The sequence below is a fragment of the Melospiza georgiana genome, chromosome 6 (genome assembly GCF_028018845.1).
Source record: "Melospiza georgiana isolate bMelGeo1 chromosome 6, bMelGeo1.pri, whole genome shotgun sequence".
NCBI classification, from domain to species: Eukaryota; Metazoa; Chordata; class Aves; order Passeriformes; family Passerellidae; genus Melospiza; species Melospiza georgiana.
In genome coordinates this window covers 19,880,769-19,897,688 of record NC_080435.1, presented here as the reverse complement: position 1 = coordinate 19,897,688, position 16,920 = coordinate 19,880,769, and the positions used below count along the sequence as shown (strand labels likewise).

The window sequence follows — 16,920 nt, the reverse complement described above, 5'->3', positions numbered from 1 at the left end:
GCAGAAGCTACATTGCTTCACTGACACTGGATAAAGCAAACTGGGGAGCCTCTCACAGCCTCATGGCACTTATGGCTCTCACATCTCCCCATTTGATTTGCCCAAAGACAACAATCTGATAGAGAGGGTGGCATTCCAGGCTCTGGATTCCCTCCTGCTCTGGAGGGTGGGACAGACTCTAAGCAGGCAACCACCCCTGAAGTAAAACCTCACACCTTCTATGCTAGGGACAGCCCACTAGCTTGCCCATGCTGCAAACAAGGCTCCACTTCCTTGTCCAACACTTCTAAATTCCTGAAAGGAAATGAAGCCACATTTTGAAATTTTTGCCCCAGATTTTAACTTATACACAAGAAACTCCTAACTGATTCAAGAGTTATCACGGCAGAGTAGGATCTTTTCTATACTGGTGATGACAATAACAAGGTAAAATATCATTTTGTGATTGTACATTTGTTTCTTGATTCAGCAATCAATACTTGTCAGACTCATGGACTCCTGTGGGAGATTTCTGGGTTACAGCTTTGGTTTGGCTTGTTTTTCAAACACATTTTTGTATTTTTCACTAATATTAAATATCAATACTCAGCTTCCTGAACAGTGGAAATTTTCAAAATATAACCAAAAAAAGACTAGTCAGTGTGCTGCCAGATGGCATGTTCTGTAAGAACTACTACAAAATACTGAGCTCCAAAATCCTGTTCAATAATACAGTCTTCATGCATTTTCTGAACCAGAAACCCAAACATTAAAATAAAATGTTGCTCAGGAAAATCCCGTTTCTAATTTTCACAGGAAAAACGCTAGAAAAAAATTACTATGCAAAGAGCAGCCATTTGATCTTGCTGTTTGAATTGGAAGGAAAAAAAAGTGAAAAGCTCCAAAGATATTTATGTCCTGTGTTAAGGAAAAAAACCCCAAAACTTAAATATTCCTGCATCTCAGGCAGTAAAAACCTGATCAAAGTCATAACATCACACAGATTTGTGTCCCACTAAACTGACTGCAACACTGAAATGTGCACATTCCTACATGACTGGTGTCATGAAACTCACCCTTGCTGACTCCACCAGAAAGCTGAGCAAGCAGGAGCAGCTCCTGGCCTCAGCTGAAGTGTTTGATCAGCTGAGACTACACACACACCTGGTGCCTTATCACACAGTGCACTCAGATCCCTAAACATGTATTTATTTCTATCATCAGAATTCACTTCTTCATTTACAGCTCCCAGATCTCTGCAGCATATCTGGTTAAAGATATTTAAGCTGAAAATCAAGTGAGAAATTTTTTGTTTTCCTTTCCTACCAGGACTTAAAATTTCCAGCCACTAAGAAAACTCCCACTTGGGATTACAAAGATTTTTATGGCATTCCTGTAAAAGTATTTTTGAGAAACTGACATTCACTGTTTTACAATGACTGACGTAAAAATCATTGAATTAGATGGAATTTTTTCCATGCAACATTTTAAATCAAGAACCTGAAACAGAAATGTTATGCATTCCAATGCTCTGAGAGAGTAAGATGTGGATCCCATCAGTTCCTACCACAATTCCCTAACTCCAGGATTGTCCTTTTCTCTGATCACCCAAGTGATCATACCAAAGTCAGTTAACTAATTCAGAGCTCCCAACATTCCAGATTTCACACTTTGAAACCTTTGTACCTTTTTACTGTCACCAAGTACTACAGTGCCAATTGTTTAGAAGTTTAAACCTGATTTAAATAATAATCATGCAAAAGTCATGATTTTGAGCAGACTTTCTTACTGCTATCAAACCATAAAAAACAACTACCACACTAAGGTTTTAAAACACCCTTTTTTTCTGAATTCAAACTTCTAATGAAGGCAGTTTTTGTCATTTTTAGTTGAGAAGATACATGAGCCAGCATCTGCACAGCAAGTAACCAAGAATACTTTCTAAGATTACATTTCCATCACCTTTGTGCAGTCCCATAAACAATTCTACATGGTTACAACATACACAATACAAAAAATAGACACCAATATATTAATGTTGTTGGTTTATATGGAGAAAGAACTTACTCATAGTTTTTCACAAGTTGATAAAGACAGAGAAGAATTCCAAGCCAACAAGCACTATTGTCAGACTGGAGATAAAATCCAATTTTCTCCACAACTGCAGTCCAGCGACTTGGATAATCATACTTGATAATGTGGTGAATGCAAGTCGTAAGCTGCACTCTGGAAATCAAATGCACAACAATTTAAAAAGTTACTACTATTATTTTAATAATATTCTTGTAGTGTTGAGTCAACAGATACTGTCCATACTTAGACTTCCTTTTAGTTTAGAAGGTTTAGGTTCTGTAGTTTCTGCTCAATATTCTACAAATTTCTACATGCTACACAAGCTGAAAACTGTTTTTCCATCCAGATTAATTCTATGTTTAGGATACACAGTGTGTGACAATGATGCTTAGCACGTGGGTGATCTTGGCAGGGGGAAAAATATAAAAAGAAAGAAAGCCAAGAGTCAGAATCCAGAGGCAATTGACACAGAGGCTGCAAGTGTGCACCTGATCAGCTCAGGAGAGTGGATGATGGCTTCTACAATGTTCTCACGGATGCAGTGCCTGTCCTCCTCTGGGATGGAGTACGGTGGGATCTCCCCAGGAGCACTTTCACGGTCCGGCCAATACTGGGTTATCATATTTTTCAAGTAGATAACCCCTGTGAAACAAAGTCCCAAATCAGCTGGCAGCCATTCAAAGCACAAAACAAACACATCTTGCAAACAAATATTTTTTAGAACAAAACTGATCAAAATTACAAAACCATTGTCCCTTCCTAAGTAGGAGAATCAAAATACATAAACCATGCAAGTTATTAACCCAATAATTTACTTAACTGATACTCTTTCACCCACTTAATATAAAAATACTACAGGTATTGCTTTTAGCTGTGATTCAGGTAAGTAGTTGTGGAACTATTTAGCAACACACTTCTGAAAAATCCATTATAATGATTTTCTCAATATTTTCATTAAAACTGAAAAAAAAAAGCTGATCAATACTAATGACAACCTAAAAAAAAAATCTAAGTTAGTGATCCAGGAATGAATGCTAGAGAAACAGAGTTCCTTTATACCCAGGTTATGGGCTACAGCAATTTGTAGCAATCAGGCTCCTGGAACAAGCCCTGCATTTACCATTTGACAACCAAATTAAGATGCTGTGTGGCAGAATATAAATCACAGCACTTGGAAAAGTACTTACAACATGCAACAGGTAATCTAAAATGGCAAACTGGTAACAAAGTTACTGTTAATCTAATTCCACATAAAAGTCCATAAAGCAACTTCTCTTCCTAAATTTCATATGCACCTTTTGAAGATTCAGAGGTGAAAGTGTCTGCAGAGGTCAAGAAACACTCAGCAGATTATTACAGGACTGAAGTAATGAGACTTCAGCCAGCCCTCAGAGAGATTTATCAATAATTGCTTTGCAAACACACCCTGTTTGTGAGCTGGGCCTTGAATGAGCCACCCTCACTCTCCATGGGATGCTTTGGGTTTAACTGGCTTACATGGAGGAGGGTGAAACTTCACAAGTTTTCTTCAAACTTCTTTCTGCATGTGACACTTGTAGGGCAGTGTGTTTTTGAGTCATCATTTGAACAGTACCCCCAAGCAGTAGAATAAAATGCAAGCTAAGTTTAGGCTACAGCTTAGAGTAGTTTACTACACAGAAAGTCCATATAAGCAGTCCAGACCACACCCTCCCGACCAGTCAGAAAACCCACTGCAGTAGTGCACTAAAAACCTCTATCAAGTACTTAGAGCAGCTTTAAGGTGATGTTTGGAGCTGTCAATAATCAACATCCAATTTTACTGATGGCTCATGTGCAAATATGCAGGGTTCCAAAAGACATAATCTGTTTTCTTCCACTTAGTAAGTTTAGAAACCTAAGTGCTCCCAGTACAAGTTTAAATGACCTCCTTGGACCAAGTGCACCGGCATCATAAACTATTCTGCTTCTCCCAGGAATGTTCACTAGAGATAAAGGGGAAGAATCATTCAAGAGCCAGACACACCTTTTCTTTCTGTCTTCCTTCTTGGTGCCAGATAAAAGCTTGTGATGACTGTAATGTGAGCAACTCCCAACTTCTGAGTGCTTGACCTTAAAACCATTAGAATTCTTTAACAGTATCTGCATGTCTACTTGTGTGTATGCACCATTTCACATACAATGACAAAAATATTTGAAAACTTGCCTGCCTGTCTCACTGGTAAATCCAGTTGCTCGGACATAGTGATCTGAAGCAGAGTTGAAACAAAGTTCACTGACTTATGAGCCTATAGAGAAGGGAAAAAAAAGAGTTAAGTTTCAGAATACTTCCATTACGTTTTACAATATCTTTATAATGATGTAATGCAATCAATAGAATAGCAGCAATTCAGCCAGTTGCACAGGAGTCAGCTAATCAGCCAGAGCATTCCAAAGTTTTGTGCTCACTGTATTTTGAAGACAGCAAGGGTGAGGAAAAACCCTACTGTTGAAGGTAACAGCTGAAGAAATCACTGAACAGGAATCAGCCTTCCACAGTCACCAAATACGTTCCCCATTCAGAACAAACACTTGAAGCAAGAGCACCTGAACAGCCCAAAAAACTCAAGCACAGCAAGTTCACAGTGACCTTTAGCAAGGTATGAGATAATGAGATAATAAGCTAAGAAACAGATGGGGACTATGTTTTAAAACTAAGTCCAAGTCCTACTTCATCCTTCTGAAAAATCAATTTCGGGGGACCACTGATGCACTACTGCAGCAGCTGTCCAGAGAGCCACACCACAGCTAAGAGCAGCAGGGAGATCCAAATGCAGACCCATCTGCACAGGAACAACTTCCCAAGGATGTGCAGGAGTTCCACTTAGAAAACAAAAATGCTTTTTCTTACCATAATGAGAACTGTCACTGATACCTTAGGGACTGTATTGCATTTTCAATGAGGAAACAAACCTTAGCATTACTATAACACCCTTTACCCATCTTTCCCAAGCATCAAGAACTCCAGACAACAAATTAATTTTGCTGGGGAAAGTGAGTTGCAATCCTTAAAATATATCTCTGCTTTTCTTAACTGAAACCCAACATAATTTTCCTTGAGGTCAAGAGTCCATGGATATGAGTTACAGTGGGAAATCCCTCTTTTATGCATGGAAAAAAAACTCACAAGGGAGGCCAAGGCCTGGGACACTTATCCACAAAGGCTGTGGGACCTCATCCTTGGAGATACTCTGTTGGACAAGTCCTGATCTGCCTCATCCCATGTCCAAACAGCTTTGCTCTTCTGCTTTATCTTCACTTACATGCCAATGTTGTTTCCTATGTTCTCTGCAGTTCCCCAACCAAAGACAACTGCATAGACCCATATATTTTAACCTGCTGAACTCTTAGGAAAATACTTCTTACCCACTTGTTACTTTCAAAACCATTGAAATTACACACACTATTGATGAAAACCAAATGGCTGCCTCAGATACTGCAGCAACTCCATATCCTTCCATTCCTTTAGTATGACCAAAAACTCTTCTGACAGAATGAAATGATGACAGGATGCCTCCTAAGTGTGTCATGCTGCTCAGCTCACTCCTACAGTACTAGAATGTTCTCTTCAACCTTTATTTTCCCAAGCAAGTATCTCCAATAGGTTCCAGTATAAATAAGTGTGAAAGGGACAGCCTGGGACGTGACATTGGTACTCAGATTTGGTTAGTGCAGCTTGTTGTCTACACCCTGTTCTTTAAAACAGATTTGAAATGAAGGACAAACTTCACTTAAGAATCTGCCCAAAATGTTAAAACACTGTTGTACACATTCATCCTGTGCACTAAAACTCTCCAGGCTCCAGAAGCACCTGGTCCCACTGAAATGTTTATTTACAGAGTGTGGTTTGATGAACTGAGAGTAAGTGACACTGCAATATGAGCACACGTCCTGCTGACCCATGTCCCTCTGATATTCCTCAAGTCCTCAAGAAGCAAAACCATTTTCAAACTAAAAGAAAAAAAAAAAAAGGCAATTGTCTTCAACTGCCAAGTAATGGTTGAATAAATGAATTTAAAATAAAATGTACTAGTTGGGTTTGATTTCCCCACAGCTCCAGGCCCGTTAGGTTGCTGCTTTCCTTAAGGAACATTAATAGACAGGCAGAGTCCTGCAGCACATTCCCAATGACATCAGCCCCTAATTCAGCACAGCACTCAATTACACGCTCAACATTCATGGCAGAGGAAGTGCTCCTGTGTTTAACGTGGCCTGAACCTGAGGAAAGCTTTCAGTTTCCATAACCTTTAACTCACCTACAATAAGGTCATATTAGTCTGCATAAAATGGACTTCAAAGTGCAAACTAATGTCTTTCCACAAGGGCTATAAGCTTAACAGATACCTTTTCCATAGCGAAAATTTGCAATGTTTGCAAACTCAAAAGCATTTTATCCTATAATTTAAAAAATGAGGGATTACTTTCCCTTTGCCATGATAAATGACCACTATTCTTGGGGTAAAAACCATCCATTTCAGCAACAAATATGGAAATAATGCTTAAGAGTTACTAAGGAATCAATGGGAAAACCAAAAGAAATGAAATTTTAAAAATCTTATGTCATAAAAGAAAAAACAGACAGCAATGAACAAAAATGCCACACACTGAAATTTAATAAAATGCTTTTTTATTTACAAAGATAGCACTGAGCCTGTGCCTACAGCAGGCTACAGAAGCTCCCCAGAAATACCAATTCTATTAGTATGTGGGATTAATATATTTTCACTGGGTTCTTTGAACTATAGGAAACTTTAGGGGACAAAACTGAAACATCTACACCATTATCTGTTTGGTTTTTTAAAAATCTTACAAGTATCATCCTTATTAGCATCTGAAGCATCAGACTCCAACCAACCAGGAGGATGAGCTGCTTTATCACCTTTAGTGGCTCAAAGCAGATTCAGCCAAGATATAATCGGTGCTTTTAATACAAGTAAAATACCTTGTACTTGCCAATCAAAGCCTGCTCTTAATCCTCTCCGCTAAGACCTTCATTCACACAGAGCTACATTCACACCTCCGTGCATTCTCTGTGCAATGTAAAGGACTCCCAAACTCCTTCCCAAAGCACTGAGAGGAAGGTGATTGCAGAGAAACTGAGCTGCAGGGATGAGCAGGACAGTCCCATGAAGACAAGGGTGTACAATGCTCAAATAAAACACCAGGTACTACAATCACCTCTCATTGCTCTGCTTCACCCTTAAAAAGAGCATCCGGTGTTTTACTGGCACTTGGAGAAAAACAACTGAACCTAAAACAAGACACCACCATAGGTGCCTTTTGTATCCACGGCATTAAAAAATACTGAATCCACATCTCTTTCAGCTATTTCCATCTTTAATAATTTTATTGCCCCAAGAGGGCTGCCTCTCAGGACAACATGCTCCTCTTCACTGACTGCACTGCTAAAAAAACAACCAGACTAAAAACCACACCTATTTTAGGTTCAGTTTTGAACTAAAATCAGGATTTCACAATGGTCACAGTCACATACACTAAACTGCATGAAGAACAGAAAATTCAAGACTTTAAAGTTCTGACATTGATAAAGTTTTTACTTTTATTCTCTTGCTCCTTGTTAACATGTACCATTTAGAAATAAACATTACATTTAGAGAACTACAGTATTATTTCAAAAATAGTTCTGTCACACAAGTCAGTTTTCCAGCACTTAACTCAGCATTTCAAGAAAAACAAAACCAAAACTCATCTCAAATCCTTCCCCCTTACAAAAGGTCCAACATGCCATGTCACTGGTATGACTTTGCTGTCTAAGAGCCAAAGAATTCGGGGACTTTTCCCAAGAGCAATCTTTGCTATGCAGCCTGGCCTGCTGAGGAATGTGTTCTATCAGACCACAAGCCTTGCACCACTGTCTGTTAACACCAATCACTGCCCCAGAACACACAATCCTTTTGCACACTGCAGGTTTTCCTAGCAGGCTTGCTTTGTTAGACATGTGCTATAAGACTTTTGAGAAAAGTGTCACACCAGAGCTGCAGAGTCCAAAAGAGGAAAGAAGTTCAAAGTTAACACTGAAGAGACCAGTTCATGGCATGTGAACTATGAACAGGTAATTACAACGTGGAAAAACACTTTTCCTCCAGTAATGATACTTACTGCAGTAACTTAAACTAATCTTTAATGCTGGAATATTCATCTCTCACACAAAATCTTAAAACCAAGTTTCATCTTGGGTAAAAAGATCTCCATGCATTTTTTTCAGGCATCAGGAGGAAGCTGCCATACCATAACAAACACACTACAATAGGCACCTCCTTTACTGCTGCCCAAAACAGCAGAACAGATGAGCAACACTTACTAAATGCTGCTGAACTGGAACCCCAGGTTATTTATATAGCTATTCAAAGTAGCACAAGTGAATAAAAACTAACATTTTAAAAATAAAGTAGATGGAAAAAAAAAAAGAACAGAATTCAATGCTTCTCCTCCATTCATGTTTTGGGGAAAAAAAACTACATGCAATTTTTGATCTGGGCCATGGCAGGACAGGGTGCACGTAACTATTACACTGAGATGAAACTGTTTTCTTACAGAAAGGTAAGGTCAGGAGCTGTAAGGCCACGCTGAATCAGCAAACTGCCCTGTAGCACTCTTTTAATTCTTTAAGAGCTCAGCAGGTGTGGAAGTCGTTCTGACCTCGGGTTTTTTTGCAAGCCAGTTTTGCCACCTCTCACGCAGCTACAATGTATATGCAAACAAAGTTGAACGGCCACAAAAGATACACACACACTTATCAGCTCCCGCAAACAGCCCTGCCCGCTCCTTTCACGCTGTCTGCAAGTTTGCAGCAGTATTTGCTCTCCCGGCTGAGGAAAGAGCTCCGTGCTCCCAGCAGAGGCTGCCCAGGCACACACAGGAGCTATTTGCTAAGTCATGAGAAAGTGACAAGTGGCCCTTTCTGCTCGGGCTTTACCTCGCGCTGGGCAACTCGCACCCAGAAGGAAACTTCTGCCCAGGAGCCAAGGCTCCCCCGGTTCCTTACTGCCCCCAAGGGGATTCCTGGGGTGGGACCAGCCCCGGCAAATGCAGCTTTAAACACCCCAAAGCACCCCAACCTAGCAGCACCAGAATGTACAGATGGAACATGAGGGAAGTGAAAGTCACAAAGTACTTTGGGTAAAATGTCACACCAACAACTTCAAAAGAGACCCCATGATCTGATAACCAAAGCCAAGAAACTCATGCTCTGTTCTTTTTCTTACACTACAATACAGAGCTCTACATGTTACACATGCAGACCATGTTAGAAAAGGTTAAAAAAAATTCAAGCTGGAGGTAACATTATAAAAACCTCGCCCAAAGTATCCAGAGCATTCAGCATGTGAAAAATCTTGTCTGAAAGACTCCATGTAAGAAGAAGCTTGCCTCTTCCCCTTTGACAACCTTCCACTCCTAAACCCTCAGCAGCTAAGAGTCCAATCATTTAATGCAACCACTCCATCCTTGTGACATTTGCAGCTATTGAGGAAGCAGAGAAAGGCACTGAACCAGGCCCTGCTGCACTGTGAAATCACTGGTGATGGTGGCCAGCCAACAGGACCCCCTCTTTATCCTTTCCCTGTCACTCACATTAGGACACAAAACTTTAAATGTAACTTCTGAAAGTCACTTCCCAGTAGAGCATCGGAATCTCTTCATAAGCAAACTCTGTTGAGCTCTGACTTATAAAAACTGATGAGTTATAAGGGGTTGCACTTTTTCCCCCCTTAACATTGTCAGACACAAAAATTCTAAAAAACGTTTAATGACATCTAAAAAGATGTCTTACTTGCTCACACACTGAGATGAATCTCAGAGACTTACAAGACATCTCACAGTGAAGTAATAAATTCCCTGGAATTACAAATTAAAAACCTGCAAGGAAAGTATTATCTAGCAACTGCACCTTTATAAATATGTTGATATTAGAAGATGAAACAACACTCTATATTGTTTTCAGAGTGTCATTCCATAACTGCATAGTTAAAAATATCTATTTTCATCATAAGTTCTGAGAAACTCTTTATACAATGAAGCACAAAGATTATTTCAAAAGGCAGCAATGTCTTCCTGCTGCTCTCCAGTAGCTTAATTGAAGAGTCTGGTTCTAAGTCCTGGTAAAACACAGGAGACAGGGACAGAGATGGGTGAACACCCCAGGGTACCCCATCAGCTGAAAATGCTGAGACACAAGCGCCAGTGATCTCATTCCCTGGAACTTCTTTTCACAGTGAGAAAAGTAAAGACAAGGAGACTGAAATACTTGCTTTTAAACATTATCTCAACTGTGAAAGTTCTCACAGCCTCTTATGTGCAGGCAACATAACGTGATAAAACTTAGCGAAAGGAGAAATAAAGCATAGAATAATTCATCACTTAGCCAAGGTCAAAAGAAAAATAACAAGAGCCTGGACAAATCAAGAATCATACTCTCCAGTCCCCTCCTCCAGCCAGGAGAACTTTGTTGACTGACAGGATATGGTGAAGACAGATACAAATACTTGGTTAACTCTTACCTACTTAGATATCTCTTGCACTAATCAGGAATATCAATTACTGACTGATGCACAGTCTTTTCTGCTAAGGTAAAATGACCATTCTGCTGAAAGCCAGTCTCATCAGCTCAACAGAGGCACTTCTGACAAATTAAAGTAAACTGAAAGGTCAACCAAGGACAACCATTAAGCTATAAAAACACCTGTGCAGCTTGGCCATATGCAAGAACAGTGTTCACTGCTGCTGTGATCTCATCTTTACAGAGAAAGAGACCCCCATATCTGTAATTAGGTATTAACTGGTAACAGAATTGCTCTAACAATCAACAAATTCAGACCAGCATCCTGCAAGAAAATGCATAGCTGACTTCAATAAACCTAAGTGAAACCCAGACCATGCATGTGAATAAAGCTGAATGTGTAAGTGCTTGCAGACTTCTGGTTAGCACACACTTTTATCACAAAATATCTGTGAGAGATTAGTGATGCTCCATTTCCCACAACAAAGAATTCTTACACACTGGTTCAGTAATATCTGGTGCTTTTAAAGAGGCACAACTATTCAGATTTTATGCCAATTTAGCACATGTGTAGTACACGATGGGCCATGGGGTTTTGATTGCAAAGTGAGAACAAAAGCCAGTGGCCAGCGAGCACGATCCTTCCTGCAAGAGTTTGCCATTTGCTGAAGACCCCAGCCGGCAGTGAATGCTAATTTCCTGCACCTTCAGCAACTCAATACCTGCAGAAAAGAACTAGAATAGATTTCAAGCAAGTTACTGTATATAAATATGAAATTTTCATTGAATATGAAAAAACAATACATTTTGGGACCAGCTTAGGATTTCATAGATATTACATATATATAGGCCATCATATTTTTTGCATTTTGGATTTAAATAACAAACACTAACATACTCTTTAACAGAGTACATGGAAAAGACAGGCAATTACTTCATACAAGTCTCAATTAGTCATTGAATAGTTTTATAGAGCTATTTATTTCAAAGGTACCTAATATTTATTTGCCAATCACTTATTTAATAACATGCAAGAGTCACTTTTTAATTTTCTGAGAAGCTCCACCTTTAGTTTTTTTAATTTTCTCCACTGCCAGCAGAACATTTGGCCCACCTTTATCTAAGCTCTGCTGAACATCTGTTGCATTACATGAGTATTGTCAGGCCTGAAGTCTGCTTAAGAGCAACAAGGAAAAATATTTGTGAAAAAGGCAACTAAAGGCACCACGAGAGCTGCCATGCAGGCTTATGCTTCACCTCCTCCACCAAGACATCCTCTTTTCAAACACTAAAACACTTTTGTTCTCCAAATGTCTACAAGCCCCGTGGCTGTGTCTCATCAATAAAGTTTTCATCTACCAGGTGAGGTTAAGCAGAACAAAGATATAATCTTCCAAAAGCGAAGTCGCTGGAGCTGGGAGCTGCTGGGATGTTACATGCGAGTGAGGCAGGTGAGCGCAGTGCAAGGATGACACACTGGGCTGGAACCCCGTCTGCCCCCGTCCCTGGGACACGTGTCCGCATCCACCCAGCAGCACAGCTACCCCGGCAGCCCCGCTGAACCCGGGGCCCACGGAACACCGAACACCGCCAGGCTGCCACATCTGATTCTCAGCTCAGCCCAGGCCATCAGATTTGCTTCTGAACTCAGTCCAGGCCACTCGTACAGGCGGCACTGCTGGCGAAGCGCTGGGGCTCTCGCTGCCTCCTTCCCCACTGCCCAGTCAGTGCATTCAGCACCCAAAGACTGCTGTCGCTTAAACGGTCCCGGGCAGGGCTGTGTCCAGCGGAGCCACCGAGGGCCTGCACAAGGGCGGTTTTACACCTCCTCCGCGATCACCCTTTTCCCGGCTGAGCACGGAGACAATGGAGGCAATTTGTTCCCGCCGAGAGAGGCACGGGGGCCTCGGCCGCTCTGTGCCGCTGCCCCCCGCCCGAGCAGCCCCGCCCGGCCCGGCGCGGCCCCGCTGCCATGTGCGGGGACAATGCACGCCGGGCCCGGCCTGCGGCCGGCGGGACGCGGCCGGCGGGAAGGGGCCGCGGCGGCGGGGGGGCGGGCCGAGGGGCCGGGGGGACCCTCTCCGCCCCCGCCCCGCTCCCCCTCCCACGGGCCGGCCTCGTCCCCGCTCCCCAGCGCCGCGGCCCCGGCCCAGGCCCGGCGGCGCCCTCACCTCGTTGAGCTGTCGCTCGGCGGCTTCGCGCAGCGCCGGGTCCATGGTGCCCCGCAGGGCCTCGATGATGCCGCTGGGGTCCATGGCGGGAGCAGCGCGGAGGGCAGGGGCCGGGGCCGCGCCGAGCGCACATGGACCCGCCGCCTCCAGCGGCCGCCGGCGCGAAAGGAAGGGAGAGCGCCAAGAGCCCGGATAGAGCTGCCCCCGCCGCCGACAGGAGCGACGCCCCTTCCGCCGCCGACGGGAGCGGCAGCCCTTCCGCCGCATGGCCCGCCCCGCCCCGCCGCGGGGCGCCCCGGGATCTGCAGTCCGGCGGCCGCGCCAGCGCCGGGACTTGGCTGGGCACCGGCACCGGGGAGACGCGGGACAGGCGGTCTCGGCCCGCACCAGCCGCCTCAGGAGCCGCGGCCCGGCTCGAACGGCCCCGTCACGGGAGCTGCGGTCCGACACCGGCCGCTCCGAACCGAACCGAACCGAACGAGCTCGTCGGCCGCGCCAGCGTTGTGAGGGATCCGTTGTTTTAGCGAAAATCCCTCCCGCATCCGCGCCCCGTTCTCGGAGAGGCTCGTGTGGCTCAGCGAGGAAGGAGGGGTGCGTGGGGACTGGGTTTGCTTTGTCATGGACATGGGGTGCTGCCCTGCTGGCTTTAGGGTGGTGGGGGAAAAGAGGAGAGCAAAAATCCTGAAGATGTGTCAAAAAATCAGTATAAACGGAGCTGCCGCTCGTGAAGGGTCTAGGAAATGGAGAAATGGAGCCTCAGGCGGGGCCTGACTCCCTGCCCAGCCAGGCCCGGCCCGTCTGTGCTGTTCTGCCGGCACAGGAGCCCAAGAAAGATGGGACAGGGGAAATTCAGATTAGATGATAGAAAATATTTCACCGACAGGGTGGGAAGTCAATGGAATAGGTTCTTGCCCAGGTTCAAAAGGCATCTGAAAGTGGTGCTGGGTGATGTGGGTTACTGGGTTAGAAGGTTACAGAGGCAGAACTGGGTTGGTGGTTGGACGGGATGATCCTGAAGGTCTCCTCCAGCCATGACAATTCCATGATTCAGTGATTCTGGAGGCCTTGGCTCAGTCACAGAGTCATGACTGAGCTGCTTAACTTAGTCCTCTGTAAGTCACTTCTGTAAGTCACTTCATCCCACGAGCATTTGAACATTGAAGTAATTTCACTTCCATGAGTAGTCACGATAAAATGAGCAATGCTATATTTGGGTCAGTGAGTTGTAGAATTTAATTGGCACTGTACAGTCATTCACTGTCATGCCTTCATTCGGGGGATGGCATGCAGCAATGTACTTGAAATTTTGGGAGTCATCCTGGAATGACTCTGAAATTTAGGCACATATCCAAGACAAAAGCAGAAAATAAGAAAATTTAAAAGTGATACAATTTAGAAAGTGCTCTATCTCTTTATAGTTGAGTTAAACAGCTTCAGGAAATCTAGGCTTATCTAATATTGTCTTTGCATATATGGAACAGCATAACAGACTTGCTTCTGTATATAATTTTCCCAAATTAGTGATTTTTCTATGATTGTCACTGGACTAAAACTTGGGTTTCTCAGTTTCTCTTGCTACTGTTTGTAGTTTGGGGGTTTTTTTAACATAATGCTAAAAATTATTATTTACACTATGTAGCTTTTTCTTATTACAAGTGTGAAAATGAGCAACTAATGTATGAAACTAAAAATGAGCAACTAATTTATGAAACTAAACTGTGAAGCAGCAATGAATGTCTGCTTTTCTGTGTAAGCACAGGAGACATATGGGCCCAGATGACCCAAGTAGCAATGTGGCATAATTTTGGGACATGATGTCATATGCTGTTCTTATATGAGTTGCCCAGATCTGCAGTCATACTCCAATTCTAGATGTTGCACAAAATGTTTAAAAATAAAAAAAAAGTGAAATACTGTGGGTTCAATACCATTACAAAATGCTGCAACAAAGTCTTTTCCCTGCTTTTCTGTCACAGCACAGATAACAACATCAAATCTTTTTGTATCAAAGGAGCAAAGCAATCATGCCCTCAGCCAGGGTGCTAAGCTGATCCAACAACTTATGAAACAGAATGTATCTTCTCTAAAAATAAAAGTAAGTGCTTCAAAGGGCAGAGGGCTGCTGAGGTGCTGGTTGTGCATAATGCTCTGTGTCAGAGGTACAGATGTGAAATGCTGCAAAGACAAGCACAATGGGGTGGGAGCCATCACCAGCAAAGCTGCTGTGCCTCTGGAAGCTGTGCCAGAGCTGCTCCTGTTTGGATACAAAAGTGAGGAGGACAAAAAAAAGTTGTGCAAAAGAATGTGTAAGCAGCTGTCCACCCTGAGTACTCTGAAAAAGAAAACCTTGTATGTGCAGGAATGTTGGCATTGTCCAGGGCGTTTGTACTTGCACTTTGCTTGCCCAGAAGTAATAACATCAGCTAACTTCATAGCAGGATTAATTGCATAAATGTCTCACAGAAAAAATAAATGCAGGATTCAGTCAAGATGGACATTTCATGTCCACAGGAAGCCAAATTTAAGAGGAAACATCTAGGAGGTTAAATTACAATTTCTCACACATCTGAACAATTTGTTGGCAGATCACATTTGCTGTAGGTATTTTAGTGTTAGAGATGAAATAGTAAAGCTGAACAAAAACTGACACACCAGCAGTTTGAGTGGAGCAGCCTAAGAGGTGGCAAATGACTTCAAGGGACTGGTGAGCTGTGGCATACTTAACAGTGAAGTTTTGATTAGATAAATATACCCACTTCCATCAGACACTTTCTTCGAGCAGTATTAGCAGGACAAAAGAGACTTTAGGCCCACCCATCACAGTGCAGCAATTGGTGAGGACTTTGGCCAAACCTGTTTGGCAAACAAGGGGGACATGAATCAATATCTTGCAAGATTCAACAACATGTGCTGATAGAAAAATTTAATTTTGAAGTCAAAATTCAAATCACTAGAGTTAACATTGGGAAGAAAGATGTCCTTTAGGCAGATAAGCCTCATCAAATTCTTGCTCTCAGAAGAGAACAAAAAGAAGTGTACGTGCTGCAGCAGGGATTAGCTGCCCAGAGCTGCTCTCTGTTGTGTAGGAATGCTCACAGACAACCTTAGGCTGCTGTGGGAGAGCAGAGCCTCTCAAATTATCTCAGAAAGGGCAATGTGGTATTGCACAGGCCTCAAATATTGGATGCAAATCGGTCTCAATTACTCCTGAAGATAAACATGCTCTCCTAGCCTGTCTGTCTTGGGGTTTGCAGCCATGTGTACTTTCCCTGGAAAGCTGGAGCAATAACAATGTTTGTCAGCTTTAGTAAAGTAATGTGCTCCTTGGAGCTGGCTGTGGAGCACTGCTTGGCCTGTGTACCTTTCTGGGGTACCATTCTCTCTACTGTCACTGGAAAGGCAGAAATCAGATATAAAGACAGCACAGCTACCCAAGATCACCACTTTTGGGTGCATTTACCAGATATTGCTAAAGAATTGGGCATAAATTTTTTATGCCTTCTACTTATTAAAAAAAAAAATAAAACCAAAACCCAAAGACAGTAACTGATAAATGCTGCTATCAGCTGTTCTGTGCTGGAACAGATTTGACAGCAGCCAAATTAACTCCAGCTATTCAGAGCATATTCCTGCATCAACAGCATTCCAAATGTCAACCTAGGATTTAGAAAAAAAATACTTGCACATGAAGGTACTTAACCAATCCTACAGATCCAAAGGGAGTTTGGACAGCAATGAGTGGATGAATCACCAGCACCCAAAGTTATTGTGAAACTATTTTTGATAAATCAAAGATGGCAACAGGAAGAAAAAGTTATGCACAGAAATATTGTGCTGATGTGCAAAGTTTGGAAAGAACTATTTCTATTAATCTTTTTTTAAAAGCTGAAATGGGATTAAAATATGAAACTACAAAATGAAACATGCTAGCCAACATATTTTGGTGTAAAATTGTCAAAGGTGATTGTTTGAGAAGTTCTCAGTTTGGCTAGGGAAACAGTACAAAATAAGTACCTTTCTTTTCTTTAAAATATCAGAGTAGGCTATGACTCTGAGCACACACTGAAGGGATTGAGAACTGGCTAAATTACAATTTTCAGTTAAAAGGTGATAAGTGAAGAGTGATTATTTAAAGGGCCAGTTTCTCCTGATACACTAGCA

The 16,920-nt window shown here is 42.5% G+C and overlaps 1 protein-coding gene across 1 annotated transcript in view; it reads right to left on the bottom strand.

Annotated features, from left to right (window-relative positions):
- Window positions 1-12,946, bottom strand: part of IPO7 (importin 7) — a 33,568-nt gene extending 20,622 nt beyond the window's left edge. Inside the window, exons 1-4 of the mRNA XM_058025999.1 lie at window positions 12,760-12,946; window positions 4,238-4,319; window positions 2,541-2,694; window positions 2,047-2,205 (exon numbers count right to left, since the gene is read on the bottom strand). Coding sequence (XP_057881982.1) covers window positions 2,047-2,205; window positions 2,541-2,694; window positions 4,238-4,319; window positions 12,760-12,843 — 479 coding nt within the window. The 5' untranslated portion in view covers window positions 12,844-12,946. The remainder of the gene's footprint in view (window positions 1-2,046; window positions 2,206-2,540; window positions 2,695-4,237; window positions 4,320-12,759) is intronic.
- Between the last annotated feature and the right edge of the window lie 3,974 nt (window positions 12,947-16,920).